Source organism: Ranitomeya imitator, chromosome 4 (genome assembly GCF_032444005.1).
Source record: "Ranitomeya imitator isolate aRanImi1 chromosome 4, aRanImi1.pri, whole genome shotgun sequence".
Lineage (NCBI taxonomy): Eukaryota > Metazoa > Chordata > Amphibia > Anura > Dendrobatidae > Ranitomeya > Ranitomeya imitator.
In genome coordinates, this window is record NC_091285.1 from 273,034,869 (window position 1) to 273,055,424 (window position 20,556).

The window sequence follows — 20,556 nt, forward strand, 5'->3', positions numbered from 1 at the left end:
TACTACACATCTGCCTCCTATTGATTTGAATAGGAGGAAGATGTGGAGTAACAAACCCCAGCCACTACAAGTAGATGAAGCAGCTGGCAATGCGAGTACTTCCTAAGGACAGGTCAACAATGTAACAGCAGTGAACAACCTCTTTAAGTTTAAGGGACTAGTATTTATGGTGAATAAAAGGGCTTCCAAATACGTGTTTAAAGAGAACCTGTCACCTGTTTCATAGTGCCCAAACTATAGGGGTAGCATGAATCAAAGCCGTGCTGCCCGATAGCAGGCAAGTATATTTTTATATTTTTCTCTGAAACGCTTTCTCAGGAGGAGAAAGACAGAGCGCTCTCTAATAAGATATATTACAAAGTGTCCTATTTTCAAGTGTACTATTGATTTATGGGAAATAATAAATAAAACTGTAGTTTGGGTAGCATAAATGTGACAGTTTTCCAATTCATAAGATCCTTCCTCACAGAGTCCACTGATCTGTATCTGTAGATGGCCACGTACTTTCTCACACTGGGTGTAATATAAAAACCTGAATACTTTAGGTGGACATACACAGCCTAGAGAAACCCTTTCACATACCTGAAGTGAAAGATTTTTAAGGAGTTCTAAACAAAGAACAATCAATCAGTCATACTTTCTACGCCCTGCTGGCAAAACACAAATTACGCTCTTAAAAGTGCATAAAAACGACACTATACGTCCGTTGAGCAGAAACAGTTGGAGGCATTCTTAGGCTACTTTCACACTAGCGTTAACTGCAATCCGTCACAATGCGTCGTTTTGCAGAAAAAACGCATCCTGCAAAAGTGCTTGCAGGATGCGTTTTTTCCCCATAGACTTGTATTGACGACGCATTGCGACGGATTGCCACACGTCGCATCCGTCGTGCGACGGATGCATCATGATTTGGCGGACCGTCGGGAGCAAAAAACGCTACATGTAACGTTTTTTGCTCCTGACGGACCGCTTTTTCCAACCGCGCATGCGTGGACGGAACTCCACCCCCACCTCCCCGCACCTCACAATGGGGCAGCAGATGCGCCGGAGAAATGCATCCGCTGCCTCCGTTGTGCAGTGCGTTAAACGCTAGCGTCGGAATCTCTGCCTGACGCATTGCGACGGGGAGATTCCGACGCTAGTGTGAAAGTAGCCTTATCCTGCTTTTTCTGTAGGTCTTCCTAGACTATAATGCCTCCTACTGGCACATTATTCTCCGGACTTGTGTCAACTGTAATAATCCTCAGATTCCTATTCCTGTAATGACATTGCTGTGTTGTATAATACAAGGGCCATGATTATGTTGATTTAGAGAAAGTGTTTGCTACTTCTATAATACTCATTTAACACAAAAAATGCCCAAGCATAAATTGGTATGGACAGGAGAACTCAAAACTTATAGTATCACTAACCTCCGGGGGAAGAGAACCACCACCACAGAGTATAATCCAAAAATACAATCTTTATTTACAGGTACATTACATTAAAAGAATAAGGTGGTGGTTAGTGATTCTATAATACTCATAATCAATGTACAAACATTAACACAACATGACATGGATAATCTCTTACCCAAACTGCAAGCTTTTCCTACAAAAGTTTCGGTCAATTACTTGCTGATTTTCAACAATCTGCATAGAGCTGATTGAAGTGTCAATCCCTGAAAAGACAAACAAATCATATGAAATAACATGATATATAAAATATGTATATAATATTGCCATAATAGTTATAAATTGTAGGTGTAAGAATTTAAAGGATGTCAGGACACAACTTCATGACTGAAGAAACAATAATCTATCTTGTTTTTCACTGATTTAAGAAATAGAATCAGCCTATGCGCATATGTGAACATTAAAGAGGATATCTGGGACATTAGTAAATAAGGCATGTAGTTGCTAACAGAGGCAACTAGCTGTCTGTTGTACCCGTTGCTGGTCATTGATCACTCCTACAGTGATTCAGATACTCCCTCTCAACAGAGCAGCATTTTCTCTACCTGTTGACAGGGCGGGACTACTGGTGGGTGTCATGCTGATTGACAGTTGGCTTCCACTGCCTAAGTGTGGGAAACCAGCTGTCAATCAGCATGACACCAGTAGTCCCTCCCTGTCAACAGGAAGAGAAACTGCTGCTATGTGGACAAGGAGTAGATGAATCACTGGCAGGCACGGTCAATGACCGGCAACGGGTACAACAGACAGCTAGTTGCCTCTGTTAGCAACTACATGCCTTATTTTTTAAAGTCCCTGATATCCCCTTTAAGTACCTGATGAAGATCTTGCTGCTAGTGACTGGCTCCAGTGGTCACATGTTGCAGATAGAACAACACCACTTCTGACATGTAAAAGTCTTGTCAATTGTTTTATAGGTGAAGTCAGGACGTTGTGACCCTCATGATCATTAAATTGGAGTTGTGGGAGGGCTCAGCTACTCTCATGAGACTGAGATAGACTGTGTATTGAGCCTATATTCAATCTCAGAAGAAAGAAGTGCTTGGCTGAGCGCTCCTGTCTCTGCATTTTAGTGGTTATAAGGTCTCAAAAACTGGTCCCCACCAATGAAAACTTCTTTTCCTTTGTGATATGTCAATAGTTTTCTGAAAATAAAGTTACACTTCACAAGTGATGAATATTCTGAGAATAATCCTATTAGATATAAGTATAATTAGATATAACTATGAGCAAATGGTTATCACCCTCACATCCCTACTGACATGTACATTTAGCTTGATGCAAAGTGAATGCTCTTTCAACAGAGTTACAGTGAAGGCAGATGCCAGAAAATACTTTAAATCAGACACATACGTAAATGACTGACTTTCTGAAAACCCTGGTGACGTCATGTATAAAAGTACATTATCTAATGATATTCAGAATTTCATGAATTGGGTTGAGCACTTTTCAATCCCTAATTGCACAGAATCCAGATAGTGAACTTACATATAGGATCTCTACATGATCTCTACACCGTTGGCAAAATTTACTATAGAAGTAGACCATATGGGCCCTGGACAGAGTGGACACAGACCTAGTTGTGCACATCACTCATTTTAACCCCTTTACCCCCAAGGGTGGTTTGCACGTTAATGACCGGGCCAATTTTTACAATTCTGACCACTGTCCCTTTATGAGGTTATAACTCTGGAACGCTTCAATGGATCTTGGTGATTCTGACATTGTTTTCTCGTGACATATTGTACTTCATGACAATGGTAAAAATTCTTTGATAGTACCTGCATTTATTTGTGAAAAAAACGGAAATTTGGCGAAAATTATGAAAATTTCGCAATTTTCCAACTTTGAATTTTTATGCAATTAAATCACAGAGATATGTCACACAAAATACTTAATAAGTAACATTTCCCACATGTCTACTTTACATCAGCACAATTTTGGAACCAAAATTTTTTTTTGTTAGGGAGTTATAAGGGTTAAAAGTTGACCAGCAATTTCTCATTTCTACAACACCATTTTATTTTAGGGACCACATCTCATTTGAAGTCATTTTGAGGGGTCTATATGATAGAAAATACCCAAGTGTGACACCATTCTAAAAACTACACCCCTCAAGGTGCTCAAAACCATATTCAAGAAGTTTATTAACCCTTCTGGTGCTTCACAGGAATTTTTTGAATGTTTAAATAAAAATGAACATTTAACTTTTTTTCACAAAAAATTTAATTCAGCTCCAATTTGTTTTATTTTACCAAGGGTAACAGGAGAAAATGGACCCCAAACTTTGTTGTACATTTTGTCCTGAGTATGCCAATACCCCACATGTGGGGGTAAACCACTGTTTGGGCGCATGGCAGAGCTCGGAAGCGAAGGAGTGCCATTTGACTTTTCAATGCAAAATTGACTGGAATTGAGATGGGACGCCACATTTCGTTTGGAGAGCCCCTGATGTGGCTAAACATTGAAACCCCCCACAAGTGACACCATTTTGGAAAGTAGACCCCCTAAGGAACTTATCTAGAGGTGTGGTGAGCACTTTGACCCACCAAGTGCTTCACAGAAGTTTATAATGTAGAACCGTAAAAATAAAAAATCATATTTTTTCACAAAAATTATCTTTTCGCCCCCAATTTTTTATTTTCCCAAGGGTAAGAGAAGAAATTGGACCCAAAAAGTTGTTGTACAATTTGTCCTGAGTACGCTGATAGCCCATATGTGGGGGTAAACCACTGTTTGGGCGGATGGGAGAGCTCGGAAGGGAAGGAGCGCCGTTTGACTTTTCAATGCAAAATTGACAGGAATTGAGATGGGACGTCATGTTGCGTTTGAAGAGCCACTGATGTGCCTAAACATTGAAACCCCCCACAAGTGACACCATTTTGGAAAGTAGACCCCCTAAGGAACTTATCTAGAGGTGTGGTGAGCACTTTGACCCACCAAGTGCTTCACAGAAGTTTATAATGCAGAGCCGTAAAAATAAAACAAAATTTTTTTCCCACAAAAATTATTTTTTTAGCCCCCAGTTTTGTATTTTCCTGAGGGTAACAGGAGAAATTGGACCCCAAAATTTGTTGCCCAATTTGTCCTGAGTGCGATGATACACCATATGTGGGGGGAACCACTGTTTGGGCACATGGGAGGGCTCAGAAGGGAAGGAGTGCCATTTGAATGCAGACTTAGATGGAATGGTCTGCAGGTGTCACATTGCGTTTGCAGAGCCCCTAATGTACCTAAACAGTAGAAACCCCCCACAAGTGACACCATTTTGGAAAGTAGACCCCCTTAGGAACTTATCTAGATGTGTGCTGAGTGCTTTGACCCACCAAGGGCTTCACAGATGTTTATAATGGAGAGCCGTAAAAATAAAACAAAAATTTTTTCCCACAAAAATTATTTTTCAGCCCCCAGTTTTGTATTTTCCCGAGGGTAACAGGAGAAATTCGACCCCACAATTTGTTGTCCAATTTGTCCTGAGTGCGCTGATACCCCATATGTGGGGGGGGAACCACTGTTTGGGCGCATGGCAGGGCTCGGAAAGGAAGGAGCTCCATTTGGAATGAGGACTTAGATGGAATGGTCTGCAGGTGTCACATTGCATTTGCAGAGCCCCTAACGTACCTAAACAGTAGAAACCTCCCACAAGTGACACCATTTTGGAAACTAGATCCCCTAAGGAACTCATCTAGATGTGTTGTGATAGCTTTGAACCCCCAAGTGTTTCACTACAGTTTGTAACGCAGAGCCGTGAAAATTAAAAAAAAAAATCTTTCCCCCCAAAATTATTTTTTAGCCCCCAGTTTTGTATTTTCCCGAGGGTAAGAGGAGAAATTCAACCCCAAAAGTTGTTGTCCAATTTGTCCTGAGTACGCTGATACCCCGTATGTTGGGGGAAACCACCGTTTGAGCGCATGGCAGAGCTCGGAAGGGAAGGAGCGCCATTTGGAATGCAGACTTAGATGGAATGGTCTGCAGACGTCACATTGCGTTTGCAGAACCCCTAATGTACCTAAACAGTAGAAACCCCCCACAAGTGACCCCATATTGGAAACTAGACCCCCCAGGGAACTAATCTAGATGTGTTGTGAGAACTTTGAACCCCCAAGTGTTTCACTACAGTTTATAACGCAGAGCCGTGAAAATAAAAAATCTTTTTTTTCCCACAAAAAATATGTTTTAGCCCCGAGTTTTGTATTTTCCCAAGGGTAACAGGAGAAATTGGACCCCAAAAGTTGTTGTCCTATTTGTCCTGAGTACGCTGATACCCCATATGTTGGGGTAAACCCCTGTTTGGGCACACGGGAGAGCTCGGAAGGGAAGAAGCACTGTTTTACTTTTTCAACGCAGAATTGGCTGGAATTGAGATCGGACGCCATGTCGCGTTTGGAGAGCCCCTGATGTGCCCAAACAGTGGAAACCCCACAATTATAACTGAAACCCTAATCCAAACACATCCCTAACCCTAATCCCAACAGTAACCCTAACCACACCTCTAACCCTGACACACCCCTAACCCTAATCCCAACCCTATTCCCAACCGTAAATGTAATCTAAACCCTAACTGTAACTTTAGCCCCAACCCAAACTGTAGCCCTAGCCCTAACCCTAGCCCTAACCCTAATCCTAACCCTAGCCCTAACCCTAGCCCTAACCCTAGCCCTAACCCTAGCCCTAGCCCTAGCCCTAACCTTAACCCTAACCCTAGCCCTAGCCCTAACCTTAGCCCTAACCCTAACCCTAGCCCTAACCCTAGCCCTAGCCCTAGCCCTAACCCTAGCCCTAACCCTAGCCCTAACCCTAGCCCTAGCCCTAGCCCTAACCCTAGCCCTAGCCCTAGCCCTAACCCTAACCCTAGCCCTAACTCTAACCCTAGCCCTAATGGGAAAATGGAAATAAATACATTTTTTTAATTTTTCCCTAACTAAGGGGGTGATGAAGGGGGGTTTGATTTACTTTTATAGCGGGTTTTTTAGTGGATTTTTATGATTGGCAGCCGTCACACACTGAAAGACGCTTTTTATTGCAAAAAATATTTTTTGCGTTACCACATTTTGAGAGCTATAATTTTTCTATATTTTGGTCCACAGAGTCATGTGAGGTCTTGTTTTTTGCGGGACGAGTTGACATTTTTATTGGTATCATTTTCGGGCACGTGACATTTTTTGATCGCTTTTTATTCCGATTTTTGTGAGGCAGAATGACCAAAAACCAGCTATTCATGAATTTCTTTTGGGGGAGGCGTTTATACCGTTCCGCGTTTGGTAAAATTGATAAAGCAGTTTTATTCTTCGGGTCAGTACGATTACAGCGACACCTCATTTATATCATTTTTTTATGTTTTGGCGCTTTTATACGATAAAAACTATTTTATAGAAAAAATCATTATTTTGGCATCGCTTTATTCTCAGGACTATAACTTTTTTATTTTTTTGCTGATGATGCTGCATGGTAGCTCGTTTTTTGCGGGACAAGATGACGTTTTCAGCGGTACCATGGTTATTTATATCTGTCTTTTTGATCGCGTGTTATTCCACTTTTTGTTCGGCGGTATGATAATAAAGCGTTGTTTTTTGCCTCGTTTTTTTTTTTTTTCTTACGGTGTTTACTGAAGGGGTTAACTAGTGGGCCAGTTTTATAGGTCGGGCCGTTACGGATGCGGCGATACTAAATATGTGTACTTTTATTGTTTTTTTTTTTATTTAGATAAAGAAATGTATTTATGGGAATAATATATATTTTTTTTTTCATTATTTTGGAATATTTTTTTTTATTTTTTTTTACACATTTGAAATTTTTTTTTTTTACTTTGTCCCAGGGGGGGACATCACAGATCGGTGATCTGACAGTGTGCACAGCACTCTGTCAGATCACTGATCTGACATGCAGCGCTGCAGCCTTCACAGTGCCTGCTCTAAGCAGGCTCTGTGAAGCCACCTCCCTCCCTGCAGGACCCGGATCCGCGGCCATCTTGGATCCGGGGCTGGAGGGAGCAGGGAGGGAGGTGAGACCCTCGCAGCAACGCGATCACATCGCGTTGCTGCGGGGGGCTCAGGGAAGCCCGCAGGGAGCCCCCTCCCTGCGGGAAGCTTCTCTGTACTGCCGGCACATCGCGATCATCTTTGATCGTGGTGTGCCGGGGGTTAATGTGCCGGGGGCGGTCCGTGACCGCTCCTGGCACATAGTGCCGGATGTCAGCTGCGATAGGCAGCTGACACCCGGCCGCGATCGGCGGCGCTCCCCCCGTGAGCGCCGCCGATCGCGCTGGACGTACTATCCCGTCCATGGTCATAGGGGCCCACCCCACATGGACGGGATAGTACGTCCGATGTCAGAAAGGGGTTAATAGTGAAATCCTGAGCAGGGATTCCCTTACCACATCTCCTACAATTGTTTGCGGAATAATCCTAAAGATTATTGAAAGGCAATGGAGGCATTCTGTGTCAGGTAGTCAGGGGTGTGGTGGTGCTTACAAACAGAAGAAAGGAGTTCCATTTTAAGCAAGAGGCGCTGTACTTTGAAACGTGTCAACCATTTTGCTCTCTTAAAGGTCTTTTAATTCCTCTTTTGATTTATGAAAATAAAATAAAACATACAGTTTTTTTATATTCTGGATCTACTTCTTTTGGATTGCTCTGCTCCATTTTTATGTTTGCTTTCAAACCCCCTCACTTATATCTAGTTCCCTGTCCACTATATTCTCAAACTAAAGACCTCCATTTGCATTAGATTAAAGGAGGCCAAACCCAAAGAGGAGAGAGGTCCTCATAAGCTTTTGGCAGGACGGACAACTCTCTATTTTGGCCTTGCACTAGATATGTTTACAGTAGAGATGTCCAGCGTTGGCTTATCCTCTCCCCCCCTTACAGAACATGGCCAAGCTGAACATTGCAGTCTTCGTGGGATTTGGAAGAGAGGATGGTTGGTTGAACAAGTGTTTGATCGACAAATATCTACTGTTGATATAAGCACTTTCAGATATTTCTAAGGTGCTGAAGCGATTAGACACATTAGAAGAACGTGTCCAGGTATTGATAGTGGTAAAAGTAGATGAAATTATATTCTTTTTGACATAGCCACTTATTAATGCATAGCACTACAGAGTAGAAAGATTGGTCTATAAAGCATCTGAATCAAATCATTAACTTACAGTCACTTGAATGTCCTGGTTTATCGGGCCATCTCCTATTGGTAGCAACTTCAGTAAGATTTCCTACAAAAAATGATTCATATCACCAATGATTGCACTAAAATATCTACAAAATGTAATATGTATAAATTATTAGGCAAGATGAAAGAAGTAAATAAATACTTTCTAAATCAATAACATTGTGATCCACACTACTTGGTCTAGCTATAGACGATATTGTTGTGGAAGTAATGGTGACCCACTTAGACTGCATTTTGAGAATGTGACAGAAGCACAGTGCTTACAAAACCTCTATTGTGCAGGTGGGGTTCTATCCTGGTGCCTCAATATTCCAGGGGTTGACCCACAATTAAATTTTTATTTATACCCATAACAGACAGGCTTTGTTTTGGATGTAAATTACAAAATGTTTGCCAAACATTTGAAGAGTGCATTAAGAGTGCATGATTATCTGTAAATGGGTTGCCGATCACCCGTTGAATGACAAAACACTCATTTGGTGGGTGAAATGTTATTTTGGCTTAGATAAATTATCATTCTCTGCAACCCACCATCCTGTTTAAATAGCACCTGTGCTGCCGAGAACCATGGCAGGTTCCATATGCAAGGGGATATGTATAATTAGAAAACCCTTATAAGTTACTTAAGTCAGCCTCTTCTCATTTGTAATGTTCCTCATACACATCAATGTAGCCTTTATTAACCTAAGGAAATTACATCAAGATTGCAACATAATTCTTTTGGAAGAATGTGTATGTATGTATGAGGAAACAGATTTCCTATTGATGTCAAGATAATTTGTAGACTCAACAATGGAGTTGAGTTATCATAGGTGCAATTATTTACATTATATATTTGCAGTATATGAATTATTTAAATTTTGAACCTATATCCCAGCTCTTGTAATGAAGAAATTGTGCCGGAACAGAAAACCTCTCTGTATTATGCATATGGTTCTCTTTGTGTCAGAGTATCAATATTTATAGTGTATATACAAATTAATACTATAAGATGAGAAAATTCTCCTGTCTAGATATTGCAGTTAGGTACTTGCTAACGTGACCCCTTGCTGTTCTTTTAATTAGGAACATCCAGCTAAAACGTGACTGGTAAGACGAGACCAATTCTAGAGTGCAGAGAAAGTTAATATTTATTCATGGGACAACCACTTTAACTTTTGTTCCTTTCTTTTTTTATTTCCATGTCAAAGTTCTTATTTTTATTTTTTGGATTCTCAGTGTAGCTTAAAGGGAACCTGCCATGTGAAAAGATGCTTTTAACCTGCAGATAAGAGGTTAATCTGCAGATTCTCTAACCTTCCCAGCATATGCACTTAGACCCCCCCCCCGCTCCCGGGAGGAGATCAACTTTACTCCCGGAGGTGGCACCGACTCAGGTTCAGTCATTGCTCTGTGTAGAGAGAGCAGCATCTATAGCGACACCCCGGCACTGACTGACAGCCGGCCCTAATGCTGAAGCGCTGTCAGTCAGTGCTGGGGGCGTGGCTATAGCCACCACTCTTTATACACAAAGTGGTGACTGAACCTGCACTGGCACTGCTCCCGTGACTGAAACCCGAACGCTACCGGGAGGAAAGACGTTAATTTCCTCCTAGCAGCTGGGGACTAAGTGCCGGCACCAGGCAGGTTCAGAGCGCTATTAACCTGTAGATTAGCCCTATATCTGCAGGTTTCTAGAGTTTTTTCACATGACAGGTTCCTTTTATTAGGGTCTAAACTGTAATTTCTGGAAGGATCTCTCATAACTATGCATACGTACTGTTTTCAGAATGCAGTTCATTCTCATGACCGATATCTCTTAGCATGCTTGGTTGGATTGAACAGCAATACTCTTGATCACAGGGCAAGATATCACAGAAACTGATTTCCTGTCCTCCCGCTGATGGACCTCGAGTTGTTGTAGACATAGACTCAGTTATTGCTGTTGAATGAAGGCATTTATCTTTTATTATTTTACACAATCATCTTTTAAACAATGTGTTGTTATACCAAGCTGCAGAATTGTTAGAGCAGTGAAACACAAGACTATTAAGGTTGCATAACTGTCTTTCATGCTGCCAGAAAAAAAATTGTTCTAAGAACTTGTTCATGTGGGATAAAATCAAAGCAAATTTGCTATCGCAAGGCAAATCTGCAGCGTTTTACAGCACCAGCATAGTGATGAGATTTTATTAAATCTAGTCTACACGTTGTGAAAAAAATGGCAGCGTAAACTAACCGGCATGTCAATTAATGATGAGGATATTAACAGCGAACTTCACACAGAAGATTGGAAGTATATGAATATCATTTGTGCAATGGTAACTGCAGCAATAAGTTCTGATATTGCTGTTGTGAAATTTGCACTGCCGAAATTCCATATGAAATATGTTAAATGTGAACGCATGTGAAATTGTAACAATTTTCTATCAGAGAACAAGAATTAGACATTAAAATCCAAAGTGAAACATTTCAGTATTCACTGGAACATACCCACAGTAGTGTAAATTGGAGGCAATAATGAGCTTGCAACGTCTGTAAAGTTATTCCTGTGAAGAAACATATTTACTATAATAATACAGTTTAAAAGGAAAGGGCAAGGGAAAAGTAATAAGGTATTAGGAATCTTTCTTCCTACTTTGAACAATGTGTTTCTCTAGGTCTCACTATAAAGGATAGATTTCTACAGTAATGAACAGGTGTAGACATATGAAATTGTATGCGTAATGTGCAATCAAACAGGTCCATAGGGTGTCCATTGCTACCTTTAAAAACACTGGTTTGATAGATTGTGGCTAAAGCTAATTCAGTTTCCCAAAGATGTGATAAACCACAGTTAATTTATGTTTTAAGGCCAAGGGGGCAATCTCTTTTCACACAGAGCCATATAGGTTTGGATTTCATTTTACCTTAATTATTATTATTATTTATTATTATAGCGCCATTTATTCCATGGCGCTTTACATGTGAGGAGGGGTATATATAATAAAAAGAAGCACAATAATCTTGAACAATACAAGTCATAACTGGTACAGGAGGAGAGAGGACCGTGCCCGCGAGAGCTCACAGTCTACAAGGGATGGGTGAGGATACCGTAGGTGAGGATAGAGCTGGTTGTGCAGTGGTTTGGTTGATCGGTGGTTACTGCAGGTTGCAGGCTTGCCGGAAGAGGTAGATCTTCAGGGTTTTTTTTTAAGGTTTCGATGGTAGGTGAGAGTCTGATATGTTGTGGTAGAGAGTTCCAGAGTTCCAGAGTAGGGATAATGCGTGAGAGAAATCTTGTATGCGATTGTGGGAAGAGGAGATAAGAGGGGAGTAGAGAAGGAGATCTTGTGAGGATCAGAGGTTGCGTGTAGGAGAGTATCGGGAGACGAGGTCACAGATGTATGGAGAAGACAGGTTGTGGATGGCTTTGTACGACATGGTTAGGGTTTTGTACTGGAGTCTCTGGGTAATGGGGAATCAATGAAGGGATTGACAGAGGGGAGAGGCCCGGGAATAGCGGGGGGGCAGGTGGATTAGTCGGGCAAGTGAGTTTAGAATAGATCGGAGGGGTGTGAGAGTGTTAGAGGGGAAGCCACAGAGCAGGAGGTTACAGTAGTCGAGGCGGGAGATGATGAGGGCATGGACTAGGGTTTTTGCAGATTCTTGGTTTAGGAATGTACGGATCCGTGAAATATTTTTGAGTTGAAGGCAGCAGGAAGTGGAAAGGGCTTGGATATGCGGCTTGAAGGAGAGATCAGTGTCAAGGATTACCCTGAGACCGTGAGCTTGTGGGACTGGGGAGAGTGGGCAGCCATTTACTGTCATAGATAGATAAGATATTCATTTAAAAAACTGCATTTTGTGTTTATTTGTGTTATCTTTGCTTAATATTTAAATTTGTTTGGTGATCTGAAACATTTATGAGTGACAAATATGCAAAAGAATAGGAAATCAGGAAGGGGGCAAACACTTTTTCACACAACTACATATATATGATGAGCTTATTATGAGGTTTATATTCATCCCTGCAGCTCTACCTACTGTATATAGACTGCACTACTGGTCCAGACAAATTATTGTTACAATGGGAACAATATGAGAAAGGTGTGGTCTGCACAGAGCAAAACACTTACTGTGGTGGTGGTGGTTCTCTCTCAATGGCTTCCTCTTGGACATAGAGGATATATAATGTGGAAATGGTCAGAGCACTAAAAGACATAGACAAGAGTTATACTCACTGTAAATGCATTCATAAACTAAACATTGGAATTATGGAGATCAACAGTTTTCACTTAGGAGAAATTGACTTTAAACCATTATATTGCTTATATTTAAACCTTACCCCCACTATAAAACAATGAAAGTACCGCAAGTGCAGAAACTGTGTTGTAAATTGTGATGTAAATCAATGATCATATGTGCAAATTAAAGTTGATGTTTGTTTATTTTAATTCATTAATTAATATATATACAACTATATACTGTGTATGCAATAATGAAAAACTTTGCCAACAGGCAACAGAAGCTACCGTATATACTCGAGTATAAGCCGACCCGAGTATAAGCCGACCCCCCTAATTTTGCCACAAAAAACTGGGAAAACTTATTGACTCGAGTATAAGCCTAGGGTGGAAATGCAGCATTTACCGGTGAATTTCAAAAATAAAAATAGATCATTATTTCCCCATAGCTGTGCCATATAGTGCTCTGCACCGTTCATTATTTCCCCATATCTGTGCCATATAGTGCTCTGCACCGTTCATATTGCCCCATATCTGTGCCATATAGTGCTCTGCACCGTTCATATTGCCCCATATCTGTGCCCCATATATGCTCTGCACCGTTCATATTGCCCCATATCTGTGCCATATAGTGCTCTGCACCGTTCATATTTCCCCATATCTGTGCCATATAGTGCTCTGCACCATTCATATTGCCCCATATCTGTGCCATATAGTGCTCTGCACCGTTCATATTGCCCCATATCTGTGCCATATAGTACTCTGCACCGTTCATATTTCCCCATATCTGTGCATTATAGTGCTCTGCACCGTTCATATTTCTCCATATCTGTGCCATATAGTGCTCTGCACCGTTCATATTGCCCCATATCTGTGCCATATAGTGCTCTGCACCGATCATACTGCCCCATAGCTGTGCCATATAGTGCTCTGCACCGTTCATATTTCCCCATATCTGTGCCCCATATAGTGCTCTGCACCGTTCATATTTCCCCATAGATGCTCCACATAAATCTGTGCCGCTGCTGCTGCTGCAATAAAAAAAAAAAAGCCATACTCACCTCTCTTGATTGCAGCTCCCAGCGTCCGGTCCCAGCGTCTCTCCGCTCTGACTGATCAGGCTGAAGAGGGGAAGCAGCTGCAGCACAGAAGACCGTGGGACGGCAGGGGGAGCGCCAGGATCGCTGGGACTAGGTAAGTATGCCTCAGCGCCCTCACCCCCTCACCCGCCGACCCCACCGCTACCGTGACTCGAGTATAAGCCGAGAGGGGCACTTTCAGCCCAAAAATTTGGGCTGAAAATCCCGGCTTATACTCGAGTATATACGGTATTTATCATTTTCACAGTTCAACTTTGTAAACTTCTGTGAAGCACCTGGGGGTTCAAGGTGCTCACCACATATCTAAATACATTCTTTGAAGGGTCAAGTTTCCAAAATGGGGTCACATGTTGGGGGGTTTCCACAGTTTAGGCACATCAGGGGCTCTCCAAATGTGATATGACGTTCGATAATGATTCCAGCAAATTTTGTGTTCAAAAAGTCAAATAGTGCTCCTCCCCTTCCTAGCCCTGCTGTGCAAACAAACAGTAGTTTAGCCCCACATATGGGATATTGGTGTACTCTGGAGAAATTGTATGGTCCACTTTCTACTGCTACCCCTATTAAATTGCAAAATTTGGGTCTCAAAAACAATTTTTTAGGAAAAATGTGATTTTTTTATTTTCACAGCTCTACGTTATAAACTGCTGTGAAGCATAGGGGTTAAAGTTGCTCATCACACATTTAGATACATTCATTTAGAGGTCTAGCTTCCAAAAGGGGGTCACATATGAGGGGGTTTCACTGTTTAGGCACATCAGGGACTCTCCAAATGCGACATGGCATGCACTCTTGACTGCAGCTATTTTGCGTTAAAAAATGCTCCTTCGCTTCTGAGCCCTGCCGTGCTCCTAAACTATATTTTTTCTCCCACAAGTGGGATATTGGCGTATTCAGTAGAAATTGCAGAAAAAATTTGGGTTCAATTTCTCCTGTTACCCTTGTGAAAGTAAAATAAAATTGGGCTAAAGTAAAAAAAAATTTAAGACAAAAAGTAAAATATTCATTTTTTTCCACATTCTATTAATTCTTGTGAACCACTTGAGGGGTTAATAACATTCTAGAATGTGGTTTTGTGGACTTTGAGGGTTGAAGTTTTTAGAAGGGTGTCACTTTTGGATATTTTCTGTCATATAGGCCCTCCAAAGTCACTTACAATGTGATGTGGCCCCTAAAAAAAATTGCTGATCAACCCTAACTTCCTAAAAAAAAAAAAAAAATGTTTAAAAAATGATGCAGATGAAAAGTAAATATGTGAGAAATGTTATTTATTAACCATTTGTTTAGTATAACTTACTGATTTAAAGTCATAATACATTTTCAAATTTTTTTGACAAATTTTTGATGATTTCATAAATATACGCAAATCACACCAACCAAAATTTACTACTAACATGAAGTAAAATGTGTCACGAAAAAACAATCTCAGGATATCTATTTTAAATACATTTAAATGTTGGTTTTGCCCAAATCTTTCATTTTCACAAGGATAATGGAGTAAAATGGACCATACAATTTGTTGTGCAAATTTTCCTGAGTACACAGATACCTTATATGTGGTAAAACACTACTTTTGAGGTACAGTGCAAAGGTCAGAAGGGAAAATTGCTGGAATGGTTTGAGGGTGCTATGCCATATTGGTAGAGCCCCTGAGGTGTCAGAACAGCAGAAACCCCCCATAAGTGACATTTTACAAATTACAGCTTTCATTGAAAAATATTTAGAATTAAGAGTCATCAGTGGTTGAGGACTCTCAATTCTAAATATTTTCTATCTACTGGCTAACACAGTACCAAGATATACAGTACAGACCAAAAGTTTGGACACAACTTCTCATTTAATGATTTTTCTGTATTTTCTTGACTATGAAAATTGTACATTCACACTGAAGGCATAAACTATGAATTAACACAAGTGGAATTATATACTTAACAAAAAAGTGTGAAACAACTGAAATTATGTCTTATATTCTAGGTTCTTCAAAGTAGCCACCTTTTGCTTTGAAGACTGCTTTGCACACTCTTGGCATTCTCTTGATGAGCTTCAAGAGGTAGTCACCGGGAATGGTTTTCACGACACAGGTGTGCCCTGTCAGGTTTAATAAGTGGGATTTCTTGTCTTATAAATGGTGTTGGGACCATCAGTTGTGCTGTGCAGAAGTCTGGTGGATACACAGCTGATAGTCCTACTGAATAGACTGTTAGCTGCTTTTTTCTTGCCATAATACAAATTCTAAGTAAAGAAAAATGAGTGGCCATCATTACTTTAAGAAATGAAGGTCAGTCAGTCTGAAAAATTTGGAAAACTTTTAAAGTGTCCCCAAGTGCAGTGGCAAAAACCATTAAGCGCTACCATGAAACTGGCTCACATGAGGACCGCCCCAGGAAAGGAAGACAAAGAGTCACCTCTGCTTCTGAGGATAAGTTTATCCATGTCATCAGCCTCAGAAATCGCAGGTTAATAGCAGCTCAGATTAGACACCAGGTCAATGCCGCACAGAGTTCTAGCAGCAGACACATCTCTACAACAACTGTTAAGAGGAGACTTTGTGCAGCAGGCCTTCGTGGTAAAATAGCTGCTAGGAAATCACTGCTAAGGAAAAGGCAACAAGTAGAAGAGACTTGTTCGAGCTAAAGAACACAAGGAATGGACATTAGACCAGTGGAAATCTGTGCTTTGGTCTGATGAGTCCAAATTTGAGATCTTTGGTTCCAACCACCGTGTCTTTTTGCGATGCAGAAAAGATGAACGGATGGACTCTACATGCCTGGCTCCCACCGTGAAGTATGGAGGAGGAGCTGTGATGGTGTGGGGGTGCTTTGCTGGTGACACTGTTGGGGATTTATTCAAAATTGAAGGCATACTGAACCAGCATGGCTACCATAGCATCTTGCAGCGGCATGCTATTCAATACGGTTTGCGTTTAGTTGGACCATCAATGTCAGGACAATGACCCCAAACACACCTCCAGGCTGTGTAAGGGCTATTTGACCAAGAAGGAGAGTGATGGGGTGCTACGCCAGATGACCTGAACCCAATCGAGATGGTTTGGGGTGAGCTTGACAGCAGAGTGAAGGCAAAAGGGCCAACAAGTGCTAAGCATCTCTGGGAACTCCTTCAAGATTGTTGGAAGACCATTCCCGGTGACTACCTCTTGAAATTCTTCAAGAAAATGCCAAGAGAGTGCAAAGCAGTCATCAAAGCAAAAAGTGACTACTTTGAAGAACCTAGAATATAAGACATAATTTCAGTTGTTTCACACTTTTTTGTTAAGTATATAATTCCACTTGTGTGTTAATTCATAGTTTTGATGCCTTCAGTGTGAATGTACAATTTTCATAGTCATGAAAATACAGAAAAATCTTTAAATGAGAAGGTGTGTCCAAACTTTTGGTCTGTACTGTATATCTTTCCTACCTCTCAATGAACTCATCAAAAGGTGCAGTGAGCATGTTGACACCACATGTGCCTCACAGAAATTTATACCATTGGGTGGTGAAGAAAGTAAAATTACAATTTTACTGTTAAAATGTTGATTTAGCCATAATTTTTTAATTTTTAAAAAGGCTAATAGGAAAAAAATGGGCCTCTCAGTTTGTTGTGCAATTTTTCCTGAGTACACCAATAGCCTACATGTAATCGGGAACTATTTTTGAGGCACAGTGCAAAACTCAGAAGGGAAGGAGCGCCAAATAATATGACAGATTTCATTGTTATGGTTTGTGGGTGCCATGACCCACTGGGAGAGTAGACTTTGAAGGGCCTAATAATTGGAAACTCCCCAAAAGTGATACCATTTTAAAAACCGCACCCCTCAAATACTTTAAAACTGTTGTCGTGAAATTTTTCAACCCTTCAGTTGCTACACAGGAATTAATGCAAAGTGGAATGAAAATAAAATTTACATTTTACCTCTAAAATGTTGCTTTAGCTCCAAATTTCTCAAGTTTTGCAAGAGGTAACAACAAAAAAGTGGACCTCACAGTTTGTTACCAACTTTCTTACTAGTGCCACGATACCCCACATGTAGTAAAAAACTGTTCTATTTAGATAAACGGTAGGGCTCGGAGCAGAAGGAGCAATATTTAAATTATGGAACACAAATGTGGGTGATAGAGATGGCGGGCAACATGTTGTATTTTCAGGGCCCCTATGGTGCCTAAATAGCAGATACATCCCACAACTGACCCCATTTTGGAAAATACACCCCTGAAAGGTTTTATCCAGGGGTATATTGAGCATTTTAAACCCACAGGTATGAAACAGAATTTGATAACATTAGGTTGTCATATTGAAAAAGTTTTTTTTCAAAAAAATCTTGCATTAGTCCCAAATGTCACACTTTTAAAAACGGTAACAACAAAAAGTGGACTTCATAGTTTGTTACCCACTTTATTAATACCTCAGATACAGTCAAAAAGTTCTGTTTGAACAAATGTCAGGGCTCAAAACTAAAGGAGCATTATTTGAATTTTGGAACCCAATTTGGCTAAAATAGACTGCTGGCGATATGTCACATTTGCAAAGGCCCCTAAGGCACCCAAAGAGCAGAAATCCCCCACAACTGACCGCATTTTGGAAACTACACCTATCAAGGATTTTATCCAGAGTTATAGTGGGGATTTCTAACCCAAAGGTACTACACAGAATTTGACAATATTGGGTCGTCCTACTGAATATGTCGTCATCAGTCTTGAGCGTAAGTGCTTGCTACTCGACTTTGCATCGAGTGCTCATGTATGCATAGCGTAAAGCGGGTGCTTGAGTGACATGATCAGGTCCCCGATCCTCATGCTTTGTGGCTGTTAGAAACCCAAAAAGAACATGCGAGGATTTCTTGTGTACAATGCTCAACCCTAACCCAATAAGCCCAACCCTAACCCAATAAATTCAGCCCTAAACCCATAAGCCCAGCCCTAACCATAAGCCCAACCCTAACGGCAAAGAATGAAAGAAATAAAAATTATAACATAAAAAAATAATATTCTCAATAAAGGGATGACACAGGGGGTGTGTGACATACTAATTATTGGCTTTAGATCACTGTGATAGGGTGCCTCACATTAGTCAAAAGCAAACAGTAGGAAAAATCACTGCTATTGCCAGGTGCTGGCTGGCAGATTTCGTCAGGCACACTGGGCATGTGCCCTTCATTTTATTTTTCAGGCAGAGGGCTGGTGAACAGAGCAGGAGGGACCGGGGTATGGCAGTGGTACAGGGAGTGGTTTGAGGATATCATTTCTCTTTCCTCTGATATGTATATCATGTCAGAAGAGAGAAATTATTTTAATAGCAGGCACACTTTTTTTTACGTGATCGTAATTATTTATTGAATAACGGCGATCACATGATCAGGGATAGGAAAATATGTCCCTATTTATGTTCTCCAGGGTCTCAACTACCCCTGGTAGCTGAAACAGTAGAGATTTTCTGACTCGAAGGCGCTATGCCCTTTTTCCCGCACACCATTTTAATAAAGGAGGGTTATGATGAGGGAATAAAGCCACTTGGTGGCCTCCATTTTAATGCATATCGGCAGTCATTAAGTATATGTTATAAACAGTGCTGAGCAAACAAGCATAAAAAGGTATGCTAAAGTTGTCTCCTGAGCAGCTCATAGGTCTGTGCAATCTCTTTAATTCTTGGTTGCTTAGGGCAGGTGCTCATTCATGAGTGACAGTTCTGGTGAATAGATTCCTTCCACTAGTTCTGCTACTACGCATTTATGGTCTGCATGTGATTGTTTTGAATCTACACTGCTATTATTACATTTGCATATAGAGACAATAGTGCATTTGAACAAGCACATGCCTCAGGAATGTGGGAGCCATGATTAGAAGATCTGCCCTGTAAACTGCAAATGCTGGAGGATAAGAGCTCAGGAGTTGAACGTGAGGAAGAGAGGGCTGATTAGCTGACTATCAATAGGCTGCAAAGAGCTGACTGGTATGTTAGGAGTTAACTCTGCTACTGGAATGTAACTGCTGAGTGCACTTGGTCAGGCACTAATGGCCGAGCTCCATGCAAACAAGCTGTACACTATGTAAGACAAAAGCTTTTTTTATTAGGATAATTACAGAAGATTGAAAAAGAAAGAGATTGAAAGCTTGCTTATATTTATATTGTTTAACTAACTAGAACAATTTAATAGCATGAGAATACCTCTTTAAGTCGGGACCCTTGTTGTCATGATATTTGTGAGTCACATAGGTGGGTCTCAATCCTTTCACAAATTTATGGCAGATCAAGTAGATTTTCCATAAATGTATAAGTTGATAATGAACTCTTTATGACTTATAACTTTATTAAAATAAATGGTTATACATTTCTTAAAATTATTTCTATTTTCAATTATTTACCAAAGTGTCATAACAGAGATCAAAGCAATTACAGTAGTTTGAAAAATCCTTTTAGAACATTGCTGTTGTTTGGTTGGAACCTAAAAATTAAAGAGAGAAATAATATCAGAATGTATTATTGTAAGCTGAATTATACTGTCATATAAAGTACGGTAACTGCAATCAAAAAGACAAATCTGTGTTTTTCAGGATCATTTGGACACCAATGCTGGCCATACAGTGGGGGGAAAAGGATTTAGTCAGCCACCAATTGTGCAAGTTCTCCCACTTA

The 20,556-nt window shown here is 40.7% G+C and overlaps 1 protein-coding gene across 1 annotated transcript in view; it reads right to left on the reverse strand.

Moving 5' to 3' along the window:
- MYRFL (myelin regulatory factor like) overlaps positions 1 to 20,556 on the reverse strand; it is a 260,028-nt gene that overhangs the window by 39,450 nt on the left and 200,022 nt on the right. The window contains exons 16-21 of the mRNA XM_069764614.1: positions 20,286 to 20,365; positions 12,719 to 12,793; positions 11,094 to 11,149; positions 10,381 to 10,542; positions 8,602 to 8,664; positions 1,573 to 1,660 (exon numbers count right to left, since the gene is read on the reverse strand). Coding sequence (XP_069620715.1) covers positions 1,573 to 1,660; positions 8,602 to 8,664; positions 10,381 to 10,542; positions 11,094 to 11,149; positions 12,719 to 12,793; positions 20,286 to 20,365 — 524 coding nt within the window. The remainder of the gene's footprint in view (positions 1 to 1,572; positions 1,661 to 8,601; positions 8,665 to 10,380; positions 10,543 to 11,093; positions 11,150 to 12,718; positions 12,794 to 20,285; positions 20,366 to 20,556) is intronic.